We start from the raw sequence: 17,613 nt of genomic DNA on the forward strand, positions 1-17,613 counted from the left end.
GTTACCAATTGTTACCTTTGATTTCATTACTGAGCGTACTCTACCAAATATCGCAATAAGTGGGATTTCCCGAGACTGGGTACATCAATAAAACAGTATAAGAAAAAAAGCTTGTATCTTATAGTAGTTAAACAAATACAGAATATATGATAAATAAAAACGTTTAAAATAACTAATATATAAAATTATACATTGCACTGTTACCAATTTTTACCTAGGATTTCATTACTGAGCGTACTCTACAAAATATCGCGATAAGTGGGATTTCCCCGAGACTTGGTACAGAGCGGATTAGCGTCACGGGTCACGTGTTCCTTGTGTTTGTAGCATTCGCCGCCTGGAGTCCATAGATTGGCACAATGGACACCGACTATGCCGAACAAACGTCCCGGTGGTGAGGTATGTCTTCTATGGAGTATCTCCTTCGAGTGTATCCGCCAGTCGAGTCCGTCGGAGTGAGTGTGTTTCGAATAAATTAGTTATAGTCCGGCTCTTTTCGTGAAGCTAAAGGCGCGAGCTAACTTTGTTAAACAGCAACGTTAGCTCGCCGATGAAGGGACTCGATGACGTAATGAAAAACATTGACAAGACGTAGCAGCATATACGTGTTTTTATTGCTGCGTGTCAGCGGTTTAGCGCCGCTTCTCCGGCGGCTGCCATGCGTCCAGGGGCGAAGACTTGGGAGTTAATCTGTTTGAATGAGGTTAAGTTGTCATGCGGGGCTGCTCGCTTTTTCACCGGCATTCTGTGTTGACTTTGACAGTTCCTGCACGTCAGTAGCGTCCCAGCCCGCCTCCAGCCAGGATGTTCCCCAGCCTGGCCCACAGACCGTGGCAGGTCTTCTGCAGGGTCTCCTGGCGGCACCGAGCCAGCTTCCCACAGCCCCAGTGTCTCGGTGAGGTCAAGAAAAATGCACTTCTCATCAAAAGATATTTGCATTGGTGCATCATTAGTAAGTAGAGTTCAAAATAGGACCAAAATAGAACATTCAATCAATCAATCAATGTTTATTTATATAGCCCTAAATCACAAGTGTCTCAAAAGGCTGCACAAGCCACAACGACATCCTCGGTACAGATCCCACATAAGGGCAAGGAAAAACTCACAACCCCAATGGGACGTCAATGTGAATGACTATGAGAAACCTTGGAGAGGAGCGGTCCACCCCGGGTCACGAATCTGGACAGCCAGCACTTCATCCGTGGCCAGAGAGGGGGGCAGAGGAGAAAGAAACGGCAGATCAACTGGTCTAAAAACGGGGTCTATTTAAAGGCTGGAGTATACAAATGAGTTTTAAGATGGGACTTAAAGGCCTACTGAAATGATTTTTTTTAAATTTAAACGGGGATAGCAGATCCATTCTATGTGTCATACTTGATTATTTCGCGATATTGCCATATTTTTGCTGAAAGGATTTAGTATAGAACAACGGCGATAAAGTTCGCAACTTTTGGTCTCTGATAAAAAAAAAAGCCTTGCCTGTACCGGAAGTAGCGTGACGTCACCGGAGGAAGGACTGCTCATATTTTCCTATTGTTTACACCAGCAGCGAGAGAGATTCGGACCGAGAAAGCGACGATTACCCCATTAATTTGAGCGAGGATGAAAGATTCGTGGATGAGGTACGTTAGAGTGAAGGACTAGAATGCAGTGCAAGACATATCTTTTTTCGCTCTGACCGTAACTTAGGTACAAGCTGGCTCATTGGATTCCACACTCTCTCCTTTTTCTATTGTGGATCACGGATTTGTATTTTAAACCACCTCGGATACTATATTCTCTTGAAAATGAGAGTCGAGAACGGGAAATGGACATTCACAGTGACTTTTATCTCCACGACAATACATCGGCTAACGTGATAGCATCGGGCTCAAATGCAGATAGAAACAAAATAAATAAACCACTGACTGGAAGGATAGACAGAAGATCAACAATACTATTAAACCGTGGACATTTAAATACACGGTTAATAATTTCCAGCTTGGCGAAGCTTAAAAATGCTGTTGCTAACGACGCCATTGAAGCTAACTTAGCTACGGAGCTAACGTGATAGCATCAGGCTCAAATGCAGATAGAAACAAAATACATAAACCCCTGACTGGAAGCATAGACAGGAAATCAACAATACTATTAAACCATGAACATGTAAATACACGGTTAATGCTTTCCAGCTTGGGGAAGCTTAAAAATGCTGTTGCTAACGACGCCATTGAAGCTAACTTAGCAGCGGGACCTCACAGAGCTATGATAAAAACATTAGCACTCCACCTACGCCAGCCAGCTCTCATCTGCTCATCAACACCCGTGCTCACCTGCGTTCCAGCGATCGACGGAAGGACAAAGCACTTCACCACGATCATCCGTGCGGTCGGTGGCTAGCGTTGGCTAGCGCGTCTGCTATCCGAGTCAAAGTCTTCCTGGTTGTGTTGCTGTAGTCCGCCGCTAATACACCGATCTCACCTACAACTTTCTTCTTTGCAGTCTTCAGTGTTCATTAAACAAATTGCAAAAGATTCACCAACACAGATGTCCAGAATACTGTGGATTTATGAGATGAAAACAGAGCTATTTTGTATTGTATTCAATGGGGTACCGATACTTGCGTTTCACTGGTTACGTCACACGCATACGTCATCATCCAAAAACGTTTTCAACCGGAAGTTTAGCGGGAAATTTAAAATTGCACTTTATAAGTTAACCCGGCCGTATTGGCATGTGTTGCAATGTTAAGATTTCATCATTGATATATAAACTATCAGACTGCGTGGTCGGTAGTAGTGGCTTTCAGTAGGCCTTTAAATGCTTCTACTGTGAAGCATTTAACATGTGATTTTCTGAGGGACATTCACTCTTTCTGGCCTCCTGATGGCAAAGGCACGGACGCTTTTCGTTGTTAAAACTGCATATTTCCGAATTGCACTCAAAAATCCTTCTTGCAAAGCAGCATTTCTGCACAGTGAGGTGCTTTCAAATGTCTTAAAGCAGGGTTTCCCAACCTTTTTACCACCAGGGACCGGTTTAATGTCCATCCATCCATCCATCCATCCATCTTCTTCCGCTTATCCGAGGTTGGGTCGTGGGGGCAGCAGCCTAAGCAGGGAAGCCCAGACTTCCCTCTCCCCAGCCACTTCGTCCAGCTACTCCCGGGGGATCCCGAGGCGTTCCCAGGCCAGCCGGGAGACATAGTCTTCCCAACGTGTCCTGGGTCTTACCCGTGGCCTCCTACCGATCGGACGTGCCCGAAACACCGCCCTAGGGATGCGTTCAGGTGGCATCCTGACCAGATGCCCGAACCACCTCATCTGGCTCCTCTCGATGTGGAGGAGCAGCGGCTTTTCTCTGAGTTCCTCCCGGATGACAGAGCTTCTCACCCTATCTCTAAGGGAGAGCCCCGCCACCCGGCGGAGGAAGCTCATTTCGGCCGCTTGTACCCGTGATCTTGTCCTTTCGGTCTTAACCCAAAGCTCATGACCATAGGTGAGGATGGGAACGTAGATCGACCGGTAAATTGAGAGCTTTGCCTTCCGGCTCCGCTCCTTCTTCACCACAACGGATCGACACAGTGTCCGCATTACTGAAGACGCCGCACCGATCCGCCTGGTGATCTCACAATCGACTCTTCCCTCACATTAATGTATGCATTATTTTCACCGACCGGCTTTTGGCAGAATGAAACAGCAAAAAAAATAGCGTTAAAAATGTGCCTTTGGCTACAATCTGGCACAATAACATTGTATATTAGATTAGTTTATTTCAAAGGGGACAATGCGATTTCATAAAACACATGACTACACATGGTTAAAAAAAGCCAGAATTAGCCAGAAGGCTAGTTTTCATCTGTAGTCCCCTGGCCATGATGTAAAAAAAGGCAGTGAAATTACAATTTAAAAGAAAGAGAGAGAAAAATAAAAAAAAGCACACAATACATATACAATATGATTAAAAATAAAATACAACATAACATTTATCTTAGCATCCAAACAGGCTCATCTTTTAGTGCTGGCAGCTGTATGTGATACGCAACATTTAATATGTCCATTAATGTGCAAATGAGTTGTAATATACATCTATTAACAAGCTTATTGGTGTGTTTACTGGCACAGGCGAAAGTTAAGTCTGAGAAAATGCAGTAGTTTATAAATCAATTATTGTTTCTGTGCGGCCCGGTAACAGATGCGTCACAGTAGGGGACTGCTGATGGATGCTTTAGCTCCAAAAAGAGATTCAAATGCCGTATTTTCCGGACCATAGGGCACACCAGATTATAAGGTGCACTGCAGATGAATGGTCTATTTTTTATCTTTTTTCATATATTGGGCGCTATTAGGTGTTATAGGGCGCATTAAAGGAGTCATATTTATTTATTATTTATTTCTAAATGGAAAACACTTCCTTGTGGTCCACATCCGTGTTTTTCAACCACTGTGCCGTGAAATACAGTCTGGTGTGCCGTGGGAGATTATGTAATTTCACCTAATTGGGTTAAATATATTTTTTGCACACAAGTACCGTAATTACAATCCGTAAATAATGTGGCAGAGTAACCATGTTATACTCTTCCATATCAGTAGGTGGCAGCAAGTAGCTAATTGCTTTGAGATGTCAGGAACATGTCGAGTCATGATCACAATATGCAGGAGACAGCGGGAGGCAGTGTGCAGGTAAAAGGTATCTTATGCTTAAACCAAAAATAAACAAAAGGCGAGTGCCTCTAAGAAAAGGCATTGAAGCTTAGGCATGGCTATGCAACACAAAACTAAAACTGAACTGGCTGCAAAGTAAATGTAAACAAAATGCTGGACGACAGCAAAGACTTACAGCGTGTGGAGCGCAGACGGCGTCCACAAAGTACATCCGCACATGACACGACAATCAACAATGTCCCCACAAAGAAGGAAAGCGTCCGCACAACTTAAATAGTCTGGATTGCGAAAACAAAGCAGGTGTGGAGAATAGCGCTCAAGGAAGACATAAATCTGCATCAGGAAAATACCAACAAAACAGGAAAAAACACCAAAATATGAGCGCAAGACAAGGACTAAAACACTACACACAGGAAAACACCAAAAAACTCCAAATAAGTCAAGGCGTGATGTGACATGTCGTGACAGTACACCTACTTTGAGACAAGAGCTATATTGATGCATGCTTGGTTATGGTTTCAATTCATATCCAACAATTGCGAGAACGACTTTTTATTGTCATTATCGGCCACTGAGTTTCGTTTTTTAATGATTTCTGCTGGTGGTTTGCCTCAGAATTTTTTCAATGAAAAAAATGTTCCTTGGCTCAAAAAAGGTTGAAAAACACTGGTCTACATAACATGTAAAGGTGTTTCTTTGGTGAAAATGTTGCATAGATTGCGCTACACCGCTACAACAAAGATGACGGGGAGAAGACGCTGCCGAAGGTGAGCCACTTAAATAAGACCGCCCACAAAACGGCGCATCCGGAAGCGACTGTCAGAAAGCGGCTTGAAGATGATCCGTAAAACATAATCTATGCAACATTTTCACCAAAGAACCACCATTACATGTTATGTAGACCACAATAATATGACTCCTTTAATGCGCCCTATAATCCGGTGCACCTTATATATGAAAAAAGATCGAAAATAGACCATTCATCGGCAGTGCGCCTTATAATCGGTGCGCCCTATGGTCCGGAAAATACGGTATATGCATGATAATGTCACTTTTTTTTTAAATCAACGCAAAGACACCAAAATACTCAGCAAAGTCAGACTCACTCACAGCACACTTATGATAAAAAGCATCTTCTAACGTGATTACTTGTCAGAGCGATGGGGAGTTGTAATGTATCGATACGATTGCCTCAGTAGTCGAAAGTCGGAGCTGGGAATGACATCACACAACAGCTCCGAGCATTCCAGTGACGAGGTCGGAAATCAGGATGGCCGCATTCCCCGAAAGCTATTCATGCGCTTGTCTTATCGAAATATAAACAACTTCTAGACAGATATGCGTGCCTTCTGCAACCTAAGGTGGATGAAGAGGAAACACTATCGCTTTATTGGCCAAGTATGTTTAGCACACAAGGAATTTGACTTGGTAGACTGTGCTCTCTTTGTTCAATGCATACCTTCTCAAATGGTGGGGGGGGGGGCCCAATGGGGGGGTGCGTGTGACCTCTGGGAACATGCTTTTTTCGCCGTGCCAGAATATGATGAAGCGTATGTAGCACTTTGCTTCACTGTAACCACGGTGGGAGATGAGGAAAGACCAGTAAGTTGTTTCCTTAAATGTTAAAAATAAATGTTATGCAGAGGTATAGTTAACTTTAATTTTAGAGACAAATTATACTATTTATAGTCATGGTGGAGAGTGGGGGGGCGTGAAATATTTTCTTCTTCCTAGGAGGGGCGTAACAGAAAAGGTTTGAGAAGCACTGGTTCAATGTAAGAAATAAAGAAAAAGGCAACAACTAAAACGCTATTGCTAGCGATGTAATGCGCATATACCAAAAAAGTATATTGCACTACAGTAACATTAGCATAATATACAGTATATGTCCAGCAATACTTCCTTAGGGCTGATTTAGTCCGACATAAACTAGTCAGAAGTGCTAATAACAGCTATCACAGAAGCTTCTATTTAGGGATGCATGAAAATAGAAATTTGAACCGATAACCGATATTTATGTATTTATATTTATACAAGATTTTGTGAGAAGAAATTAATTTAACAGTTCACATTTTTCCGCAAAATGTACACACACTTTAAAAAAAATGTATTGTAACGATTAGTATTTTGTCATCTGATATAAATACACTTCCTACTAAAATTCTGACCCATGCAAACAATTAGAATAACGATTTAAAAAATGTAAATGATTGATATTTAAACTTTTCAGTTATTTAATTGATAAACAAGCCATTTAACGATTCTGAATATGATTTCATAAAATTAAAAAAACTATCTGTCCAACAAAGCATTTATAAATGAAGCCTACATATCTTAGCGAATAAGATTTTGCATTGCCGTTAACAATAGCAACAACATGCATACATATATTTATATACACAAATAAAGTTATACTTTTCCTCTGACAGTAATAAAGTAGGGCAATAAGTGCCTGCCCCTTAGAAAGGCAACATTTCATTGTAGAACATAAGGGTTTAAATAATAAATTGCATTTTTTTTCCACTAAGAAATCCTAAAAGGTAACCAGGTGCCTCCAGATTAACCAGTAAGTTAAACATAAACTACTTGTTTTGTGGTCAAGTTCTTTCACCCGAAAAGTCTTTTCCTTCAAACTGTTGCCTCTTATCAAACGCCTCCTTATCAGTCCTGTGGATTTGTTTGCTGCGGTTGTCGCCAGTAACGACAAGTCTCAGCTTAGCAGCACAGGCAAGTTGGTCTAAGGGGCGCCGGAAGTTGGCAGACCCGTCAGTGGTCCTGTTCTGTCTCCCTGTAATGTATGTCTGCTTGAATGAGATTGTGCTGAAAATTGGAATTTCCCCTCGGGGATTAATAAAGTATTTCTGATTCTGATAAATTGTCACAATGGTGAATTTTAGGGTGACTTTTTAGATTATATTGTGTTGAAGCTCGTCAACGTTTATTTTTTTTGAGGACCACGTTTTGCAAACTGTGTGAAATGTCTTCTGACATGCTAAAGAAAGCCCACAGAGGTGACTGCTGCGCCATAATCCTTTTCTCAGCACACAACTGGCCGCACACGCAGTATCACAACGTCACAAATATGTGACCATACCCTAGGGCAGTGGTTCTCAAATGGGGGTACGCGTACCCCTGGGGGTACTTGAAGGTTTGCCAAGGGGTATGTGAGATTTTTTTTAAATGTCTGTCAAAAAGAACTGTGAAAAGAAATGCAACAATGCAATATTCAGTGTTGACAGCTAGATTTTTTGTGGACATGTTCCATAAATATTGATGTTAAAGATTTATTTTTTGTGAAGAAATGTTAGAATTAAGTTCATGAATCCAGATGGATCTCTTACAATCCCCAAAGAGGGCACTTTAAGTTGATGATTACTTCTATGTGTAGAAATCTTTATTTATAATTGAATCACTTGTTTATTTTTCAACAAGTTTTTTGTTATTTTTATATTTTTTTTTCCAAATAGCTCAAGAAAGACCACAACAAATGAGCAATATTTTGCACTGTTATACAATTTAATAAATCAGAAACTGATGACAGTGCTGTATTTTACTTCTTTATCTCTTTTTTTCAACCAAAAATGCTTTGCTCTGATTAGGGGGTACTTGAATTAAAAAAAAAATTCACAGGGCGTACATCACTGAAAAAAGGTTGAGAACCACTGCCCTAGGGGAGCCACAACAGACCAACAACAAACACAGAGATGATAAGCCTTTTTTATTATTGGCTCATTTCATCGGTTGATTTTTCATTATCGGAATTATCGATGTGAAGTCATATTTGCCGATATTGAAGTGAAGTGAATTATATTGATATAGCGCTTTTCTCTAGTGACTCAAAGTGCTTTACATAGTGAAACCCAATATCTAAGTTACATTTAAACCAGTGTGGGTGGCACTGGGAGCAGGTGGGTAAAGTGTCTTGCCCAAGGACACAACGGCAGTGACTAGGATGGCTGAAGCGGGAATCGAACCTGGAACCCTCAAGTTGCTGGGACGGCCACTCTACCAACCGAGCTATGGCCGCCGATAATATCGTGCATCTCTACTTCTGTTATTGTTTACATCCAGAGCAGCCATCTTTGACAGCCAACTCGAGGACCCTGATTTTCTGAGTCGGAAATCTGACCTCAGGGTTGTTTCAGTAACTTCTGACGAGTAAATATGAAATTTCGACTTCCCAGTACAACCTAATTTTCGTATTTCAGGCTTTTGGAGTTTTTCCTGCCCGGATGTAGGTTCAGATCAGTTAATGTCATTGTGCTTTGTGAAGCCCTTTGATGAACTTATGATTAAAGGCTAAATAAATTGTGATTGATTGGTTGAATAACCATGCGATCATGTACTGTAAAGCAATTCTTCTCACATTACATCGTGAGCAACTGTAATTTGGAGGTACACTGCAAAAAGTCAGTGTTCAAAAACAAGAAAAAAAATACAAAAATGAGGGGTATTTTATTTGAACTAAGCAAAATTATCTGCCAATAGAACAAGAAAATTCGGCTTGTCAAGACTTTCCATAACAAGTAAAATGAGCTAACCTCAATGAACCCAAAAATACCTTAAAATAAGTATATTCTCACTAATAACAAGTGCACTTTTCTTGGTAGAAAAAAAATGAGACCCTTTTGCTCAGTATGTTAAAAGTAGGTCATAAAATCTCAGCTACAAGCTGTAATATCTTACTGAGATCATTTAGGACCAAAACCCTTAAAACAAGTAAAACACTCGAACATAAAATCTGCTTAGTGAGAAGAATTGTCTTATCAGACAGAAAATAAGCATAAATCACCCTTACTTGAGATATTTAATCTGACTTACATTTCAGTTTTTGCAGTGTAGATGTTTGTGCCTGGATGGAAAGGGCGTTTAACAAGACAATGCTATAATAACTGTGATCTCCTTCACCCACGGTTTTGAGAGTTGGTTCAGGAGTGTGTTTTCCTAGCTTTGTTGGGTTGTTGTTGGTTTTACTCTTCCGATGTGACAGGATGGCAAACAGGAGGCGCGTTTAGCCTGTGGTTTAGTCCCCCGGACTGCCGCGTCGCCTCTCTAGGACCGGGAAAAGTCCACTTCTACTCCACTGTTGGAAACGACAAAGATCCTCCACCTAAATCCCCATCAGATGCACCGGAAAAGCCGGCTGCGAAATCTAGTACGACCCCCATGGCAGGTGACCAACTTTATATTTCCACCATTTTGTGTGTACTACTTCTCGTTTTGCTACCATCAGCCACACTGTTTTTCTCATAGGTTCACCACTTAAGGGGCTTCAGACAATACAAGTGAAAGGTAAGTCATTTCCCACATTGACCCATAAACATAACATAACTTCTATATTTTGAGTGATAGTTTGTTTTTTGCTATTTCCTGGTGCAAAGCATTCGCTTTTTTGCTTAATTTCTATGTAAGTGCATTAGTCTGATTTCTGCTGTAGTGCATGTAGTCATCCATTCACTTGAGTAGCACTCAGACTTCCGCCAAGTCACAACCGTTGAATCGGTGCCAGTTGTGCAGCATGATCTTTGCATGCCTAAGGTCAGTTGTGCAAAGATAAACCCCCCTAATGTTTATGTTGCTTTCAGTCCGTGCTGTACTGAAAAAGCGTGAATACGGAGCCAAGTACACCCAGAACAACTTCATCACAGCCGTCAGAGCCATGAACGAGTTCTGTCTCAAAGCGAGGTATCTCTTCGTGCTACTTCTTAGCCGCCACGCTTTGAATGGCTTCCACTTAATAAGTGGCAGCACTGCTGTGATTAGCTAATAAGAAGCAGCGTTGTCTGACACGAGCACTTTTCTCTGGTGGACTTTCAGCGACCTGGATCAGCTGCGCAAGATTCGAAGGCGCAGCCCCCACGACGACACGGAGGCCTTCACCGTGTTCCTGCGCTCGGACGTGGAGGCAAAGTCAGTGTCACGGGTCCACCAAGCACTCTTCAATTGTTCTTTTTATTGATTTCCTTCATTTGTCTCTCGGCCCATTAGAGCTCTGGATGTGTGGGGAAGCCACGAAGCTCTGGCCAGGGAGAGAAATCTCAGAAAGGAGGTGGAGAGAGAATACCAAGAAAGTAGGTTTGCACTTCCTGTACATTGTAATTTGCTTGTCATAACCACTTTAAACTCTAGTTTTATTTTACCCCTCTTGTAGAGTTGAGTTGAGTTTGAGTTTATTTGGAACATGCAAGCATACAACATGATACATCACAATTTCCAGTTTCTCTTTTCAACATGTTAGAAAAGGAGTGGAAGAAGCAGCTTATTTAAAGGCCTACTGAAACCCACTACTACCGACCACGCAGTCTGATAGTTTATATATCAATGATGAAATCTTAACATTGCAACACATGCCAATACGGCCGGGTTAACTTATAAAGTGCAATTTTAAATTTCCCGCGAAACTTCCGGTTGAAAACGTCTATGTATGATGACATTTGCGTGTGACGTCGATGGTTGAAACGGAAGCATTTGATTTGATTTTTTTGATTTTTATTAAGGATCCCCATTAGCTGGTTGCCTCAACAACCCACTAGTCTTCCTGGGGTCCACAATTCAATACAATTACAAGTAAAAGCATATAATTATAACTACACAATACAGAAAAAAATAAAAGCATCAATAAAAAAACAAGCAAACAATTTACAGTCACAGAATAATAATTACCATATAAATATAACAAACAAATCATCAATGAGCAAACTAATTTAAAAACTCAGATAAAATATTACTCTCTTTTTAAAAACCTGTTTACTTCCAATGCTGGTGAGAATTCGAGGCAGGTTATTCCAGAGCGATAAAGATCTATAAATAAAAGATTTCCGCAAAGCATTCTTCCTGGGACGAGGGAGTACAAAATGCCCCTCACTGGATGCCCTGGTATTGTGATTATGTATAGTGCTACTGTGAACTATTTGGGCCATGAGAAAAGCAGGAGTTTTACTACCGGTTACTGATTTGAACATTGGGACACATTGTATCCCAATACAAACAGCTCTGTTTTCATCGCAAAATTCCACAGTATTCTGGACATCTGTGTTGGTGAATCTTTTGCAATTTGTTTAATGAACAATGGAGACTCCAAAGAAGAAAGCTGTAGGTGGGATCGGTGTATTAGCGGCTGGCTGCAGCAACACAACCAGGAGGACTTTGACTTGGATAGCAGACGCGCTAGCCGCCGACCACATCGATGATCGGGTGAAGTCCTTCGTCGCGCCGTCGATCGCTGGAACGCAGGTGAGCACGGGTGATGATGAGCAGATGAGGGCTGGCGTAGGTGGAGCGCTTAAGTTTTTATCATAGCTCTGACGAGGTCCCGTAGCTAAATTAGCTTCAATGGCGTCGTTAGCAACAGCATTGCTAGGCTTCGACAGGCGGCACAGCATTAACCGTGTAGTTACAGGTCCAGTGTTTGGTGTCTCCTGATAGTAGTATTGTTGATCTTCTGTCTATCCTTCCAGTCAGGGGCTTATTTCTTTTGTTTCTATCTGCATTTAAGCATGATGCTATCACGTTAGCTCCGTAGCTAAAGTGCTACACCGATGTATTGTCGTGGGGATAAAAGTCACTGTGAATGTCCATTTCGCGTTCTCGACTCTCATTTTCAAGAGGATATAGTATCCGAGGTGGTTTAAAATACAAATCCGTGATCCACAATAGAAAAAGGAGAAAGTGTGGAATCCAATGAGCCCTTGTACCAAAGTTACGGTCAGAGCGAAAAAAGATACGTCCTGCACTGCACTCTAGTCCGTCACTCTCACGTTCCTCATCCACGAATCTTTCATCCTCGCTCAAATTAATGGGGTAATCGTCGCTTTCTCGGTCCGAATCGCTCTCGCTGCTGGTGTAAACAATGGGGAAATGTGAGGAGCCTTTCAACCTGCGACATCACGCTACTTCCGGTACAGGCAAGGCTTTTTTTATCAGCGACCATAAGTTGCGAACTTTATCGTCAATGTTCTCTACTAAATCCTTTCAGCAAAAATATGGCAATATCGCGAAATGATGAAGTATGACACAGTATGGATCTGCTATTCCCGTTTAAATAAAAAAAAATCATTTCAGTAGGCCTTTAATCCTACCCCTTTTCTTTTACATAACGGTTGCTAAAACTTTTGTTAAACTTCCTGTTCTCAATTTATTCACAATATACTCCATAAGTAATCACAATCAAAATAAATAATAATTGGTGAAGTAAGTCATATTTCATATGATGAGATAAGTAAGATTATTTTGAGAATGAAAGAATGGATGGATGAAATAAATTCAGAATGTTTATCATGGTTCTTCTTCTTTGTACTTTGTAAACAGTTTAGTTTTGAAGAGTTTCTTGAAGTGGATCATATTAGTACATTGTTTGGTTGCTTTGCTTAATCCATTCCATAATTTAATTCCACATACTGACATACTGAAGGTCTTAAGTGTTGTACGTGCATACAAATGTTTTAAATTACATTTCTGTAAGATTTTATTTCTCCTCTTTTTTTGAGAAGAATTGTTGTATATTCTTGGGTAGCAGGTTATAGTTTGCTTTGTGTATAATTTTAGCTGTTTGCAAATTCACTATGTCATGGAATTTCAATATCTTTGATTCAATAAATAAAGGATTTGTATGTTCTCTATATCCAACATTATGTATTATTCTAACTGATCTTTTTTGTAACACCGTTAGTGAATGAAGTGTACTTTTGTAATTATTTCCCCATATTTCTACACAGTAACTCAGATATGGTAACACTAGCGAGCAGTAGAGAATATGAAGTGATTTTTGGTCTTGAACATGTTTTGCTTTATTCATTATTGACGTGTTTCTTGCTACTTTATGTTGTATATTTTTTACATGAGATTTCCAGTTCAATTTATCATCAATCATTATACCTAGAAATTTGGTTTCATTTACTCTTTCATTTTCTATTCCGTCTATTTGTATTTGTGTTTGACTTTTTTTTTACCAAATAGCATTATTTTAGCTTTACTGAGATTCAACGATAGTCTGTTTTTGTCAAACCATCTTTTTAATTTGTTAATTTCTTCTGTAGAGGATACATATTTTGGATCTGGCACCTGAAGCTCAGACTAGAGGTTGTCTGTGAGCATGAACTGATAAATCCTGCGTTTTATAAGACAATGAACAGTCCAGTTTCGATTACAATATTCACGGGTTGAATTTTATGTAACAGCTCCCTTTGCATATAATTGACAATATAGTCATTATTTTTGATGCTTGATGTGGTAAGGTTAAGGCTCCTTTTTAAAAATGAGTACTACACTGCAAAAAGTCAGTGTTCAAAAACAAGAAAAAATAAATAAAAATTAGGGGTATTTTATTTGAACTAAGCAAAATTATCTGCCAATAGAACGAGAAAGTTTGGCTTTGACTTTCCAAAACAAGTAAAATTAGCTAACCTCAATGAACCCAAAAATACCTTAAAATAAGTATATTCTCACTAATAACAAGTGCACTGTTCTTGGTAGAAAAAAAGAGACCTTTTTGCTCAATATGTTGAAAAATATCCTTAAATTAAGTAAATGCTAGTGCCATTATCTTGACATAATGATATGCGCTCGGCATCAGGATTTTTTTTTTCATGCTTGAAGTAAGAAATTATTACTTTAAAAAAGTAGTTTTATACTTGTGAGTGTTAATGAAGCGGCTTTGCATCAGTTGATATTCTAGTTTCAAGCATGTTTTACTCAATATAGGTCTTTAAATCTCAGCAACAAGCTGCAATATCTTACTGAGATCATTTAGGACCAAAACCCTTAAAACAAGTAAAACACTAACATAAAATCTGCTTAGTGAGAAGAATTATCTTATCAGACAGAAAATAAGCAAATATCACCCTTATTTGAGATATTTCATCTTACTTAGATTTCAGTTTTTGCAGTGTACCCGGAAAATATCTATAACAATTAAATATAGCAGAGGAAAAACCTCTGACATACTTCTTTTAAAATGATCACCAACATGGAGAGGTAATAATGTAGTGTGTGAGTGTGACTTGTTGTCTGTCCGTGTTGGCCCTGGATAATCTCATGATAATGTTCAAAATACAGTATTTATTAGCAGTGACAATCTTTATTTCTCTGTTGTTGATCTATAGATATATTTCGCAGTCAGCAGCTGTTAAAGGAATACAAAGACTTTTGGGGAAACACAAAGGTGAGCCTCTTGATCTATTGTACTTATATGTTATGTGCACGTGTCATAACCTCTGTAGCGGCTATATTTTTAGCTAAAGCTTTGCAAACATGTTATAGTACAGTCATTTGTTTATTGCTGTTAATAATCAATTCTAAATATTCATAGCTACAGCATATAAAACCTGTTTGCTACCTTTTTAAATACATTTATCAACATTATGAGAGCCTTTTAGACATGAAATAACACCCTTTGGTCAACTTTACACTCTTTTAATCCGGTCTGAGGCTGAGCCAATCAGTGAACATGATACTGAACAGCGTTTTTCTGATTGGTTTGGTCTCATCTAATACTGGTTTGGTCTCATATAATATTGGCTTGGTCTCATCTAATATTGGCTTGGTCTCATCTAATTGCCAATACTACTGTAGTATTGATAATTTTAGTTCATTTAACCATTTTTATGCTTAAAAATGTTTAATTTAGAGCAAAAATGTTGTCGGATATGCTTTTAAAAAATGCAGTATTTGAAGCACGATGTGGTGAGGGACGACTGTAATGCTCAATTCTGATCGTAATCATTGTAAGAGCTGTTTGCAATATTTTGGTTACCCTGTCAGTGTTTCCCACAGGACTGCAGTTCATATTTGCGGGAGGTTTTGCGCATGTCGATGACCTCTTTGTCTAAATTGCATATTTGATCACAATGCATGTGTAGGTCATTTATGTGGATGCTGTGGGAGAAAAATGTTTTGAAATACAAATTAACATTTGTGAACTTTTGGTGGGTTTTCTTTATGTCACAGGCAAGGTGATGGGGGTCAACAACAGGACATGCCACTTGTATAGAAAGATGTCTTCTTTCATAAGCACATAAAAGGTCGCTAGATTTGTCGCCAGTCACAAGCTTGAGCAGACCTGGGTAAACTATGGCCCGGGGGCCACATGCGGCCCGTTAAGCTTTTCAATCTGACCCGCCGGACATTCCCAAATAATTTTTTTTAGATCTTTAAGATGGAAACTGTAGCTGCCATTATGATGTGCAGTGATGTTTTCTAACGACTGTAAGTCTTCAACTGTACAAAGTATTTCAATAATAATAATAATAATAGATTTTATTTGTAAAAAGCACTTTACGTTGAGCAAACAACCTCAAAGTGCCACAGTGTAAAAAAAAGAAAATAATAATAATAATAATAAAAGATAATAAAAATAAATAAAATATAAAACTAGAAACAGCCCAATAGCTAGAACCAGCATGCATATCTATAAAAATCTATAAAAAGGCTTTTTTAAAAAGATGGGTTTTTAAGCCTTTTTTAAAAGCATCCACAGTCTGAGGTGCCCTCAGGTGGTCAGGGAGAGCGTTCCACAGACTGGGAGCAGCAATGGTTAGAATCTGCACTTTTGGATGATATACCAGTTACTATGGTAATCTAATTAGTTACTATGGTAATCTAATTAGTTACTATGGTCATCTAATTAGTTACTATGGTAATCTACGTCACAGCAGCTCAGACGAGGCACCAAGCAGTGTGGGTGGGGAGCGTTTCCACAGACGCGTAAGGAGATTTTCACAACAAAGTTCTAAAGCTTAGGGATATATCAGATATATCAGATTGTAGGTGGGTTTATTTTGTACCCTTTGTGTTCATATTTCACTGCTTGTTGCATTTTTGTTGCGTTTGACTTGATTGTAAAATATGTCGATCAAAAGGGGGTGTGACGTTCATATTTTGTCAATATTCAGTGTTTTATCCTTCATAGAAAAATGTAAAATTCCATTGTTTTTTAAGGCGGTCTGTCATAACGTTTTTAGCATTCAATCAGACATTATTGTGAGGTTTTGTATTAGTGTTCCTAAAAATAGATATACCGGCCACCAGGACACATTTTTTTTCTCTAAATGTGTCCCCCGAGTCAAAATAAATGCCCAGGCCTGAGCTAGAGGGATCTGAATACTCGCTAAAATATAACGACAAAGTCGCAAAGTTGGCAACACCGTTCCCTCCTGCTATGTCTTCTTATTGTCTGTCACTGTCCCAATAGAATGCGTTTTATGAGTGAGGACGAACAGGTACAACACAAACTCTATTTGTGGCGGCCTGGCAGGAATACGTTTGAACGTATGGGAAACACTGCTTATTCAGAGACACTGCTAGAAACAACTCTCACGATGATGCAGTGCCAATGTCCTGTCGATGCTCTTCTATCAGCCAGTGAGTGTCGTTTGCCAAGTTGCAAAATGACTTAAAATAACTGGGTCAGAATAAAAGATGCATTTTTGCAAAACCACCAAAATGTGTGTGATTTGTAAGTTTCTCTTTAATAATACTGCAATTAATACATATGTTATTGTGCTCTTTTTATGAAAGCCACGATCAGGCCAGAGGGCTACGTTTCTCCAAGGGCCGGGGAAAGTGGTCATGGTCGCTATTTGCATGTAAGTTTTTGACTTCTCGTCAGACACATCTGTTATATGCATAATGTGTCTTTTATATGAACTTATTCCACTTTTCAAACAATGTTTGCATGCACTTCTGGAAACCTGGCCACATTTCATGTGCAAAATCCTTTTCAACTTATATTTAATTGAATAGACTGCAAAGACAAGATATTTAATGTTTGAACTGAGAAACAATTTTTTTTTTTGCAAATAATCATTAACTTAGAAATTTAATGGCAGCAACACGTTGCAAAAAAGTTGGCACAGGGGCATTTTTACCACTGTGTTACATGGCCTTTTCCTTTTAACAGCACACGTTTGGGAACTGAGGAGACCAATTTTTAAAGCTTTTCAGGTGGAATTCTTTCCCATTCTTGCTTGATGTA

General features: G+C 39.5%; 1 protein-coding gene across 1 annotated transcript in view; it reads left to right on the forward strand.

Moving 5' to 3' along the window:
• The first annotated feature begins 279 nt into the window (after nt 1-279).
• Nucleotides 280-17,613, forward strand: part of slc30a9 (solute carrier family 30 member 9) — a 28,306-nt gene continuing 10,972 nt past the window's right edge. The window contains exons 1-9 of the mRNA XM_062039801.1: nt 280-399; nt 764-895; nt 9,634-9,816; nt 9,897-9,935; nt 10,229-10,328; nt 10,461-10,553; nt 10,632-10,714; nt 14,744-14,802; nt 17,157-17,224. Coding sequence (XP_061895785.1) covers nt 805-895; nt 9,634-9,816; nt 9,897-9,935; nt 10,229-10,328; nt 10,461-10,553; nt 10,632-10,714; nt 14,744-14,802; nt 17,157-17,224 — 716 coding nt within the window. The 5' untranslated portion in view covers nt 280-399; nt 764-804. The remainder of the gene's footprint in view (nt 400-763; nt 896-9,633; nt 9,817-9,896; nt 9,936-10,228; nt 10,329-10,460; nt 10,554-10,631; nt 10,715-14,743; nt 14,803-17,156; nt 17,225-17,613) is intronic.

The sequence above is a fragment of the Entelurus aequoreus genome, linkage group LG28 (genome assembly GCF_033978785.1).
Source record: "Entelurus aequoreus isolate RoL-2023_Sb linkage group LG28, RoL_Eaeq_v1.1, whole genome shotgun sequence".
Lineage (NCBI taxonomy): Eukaryota > Metazoa > Chordata > Actinopteri > Syngnathiformes > Syngnathidae > Entelurus > Entelurus aequoreus.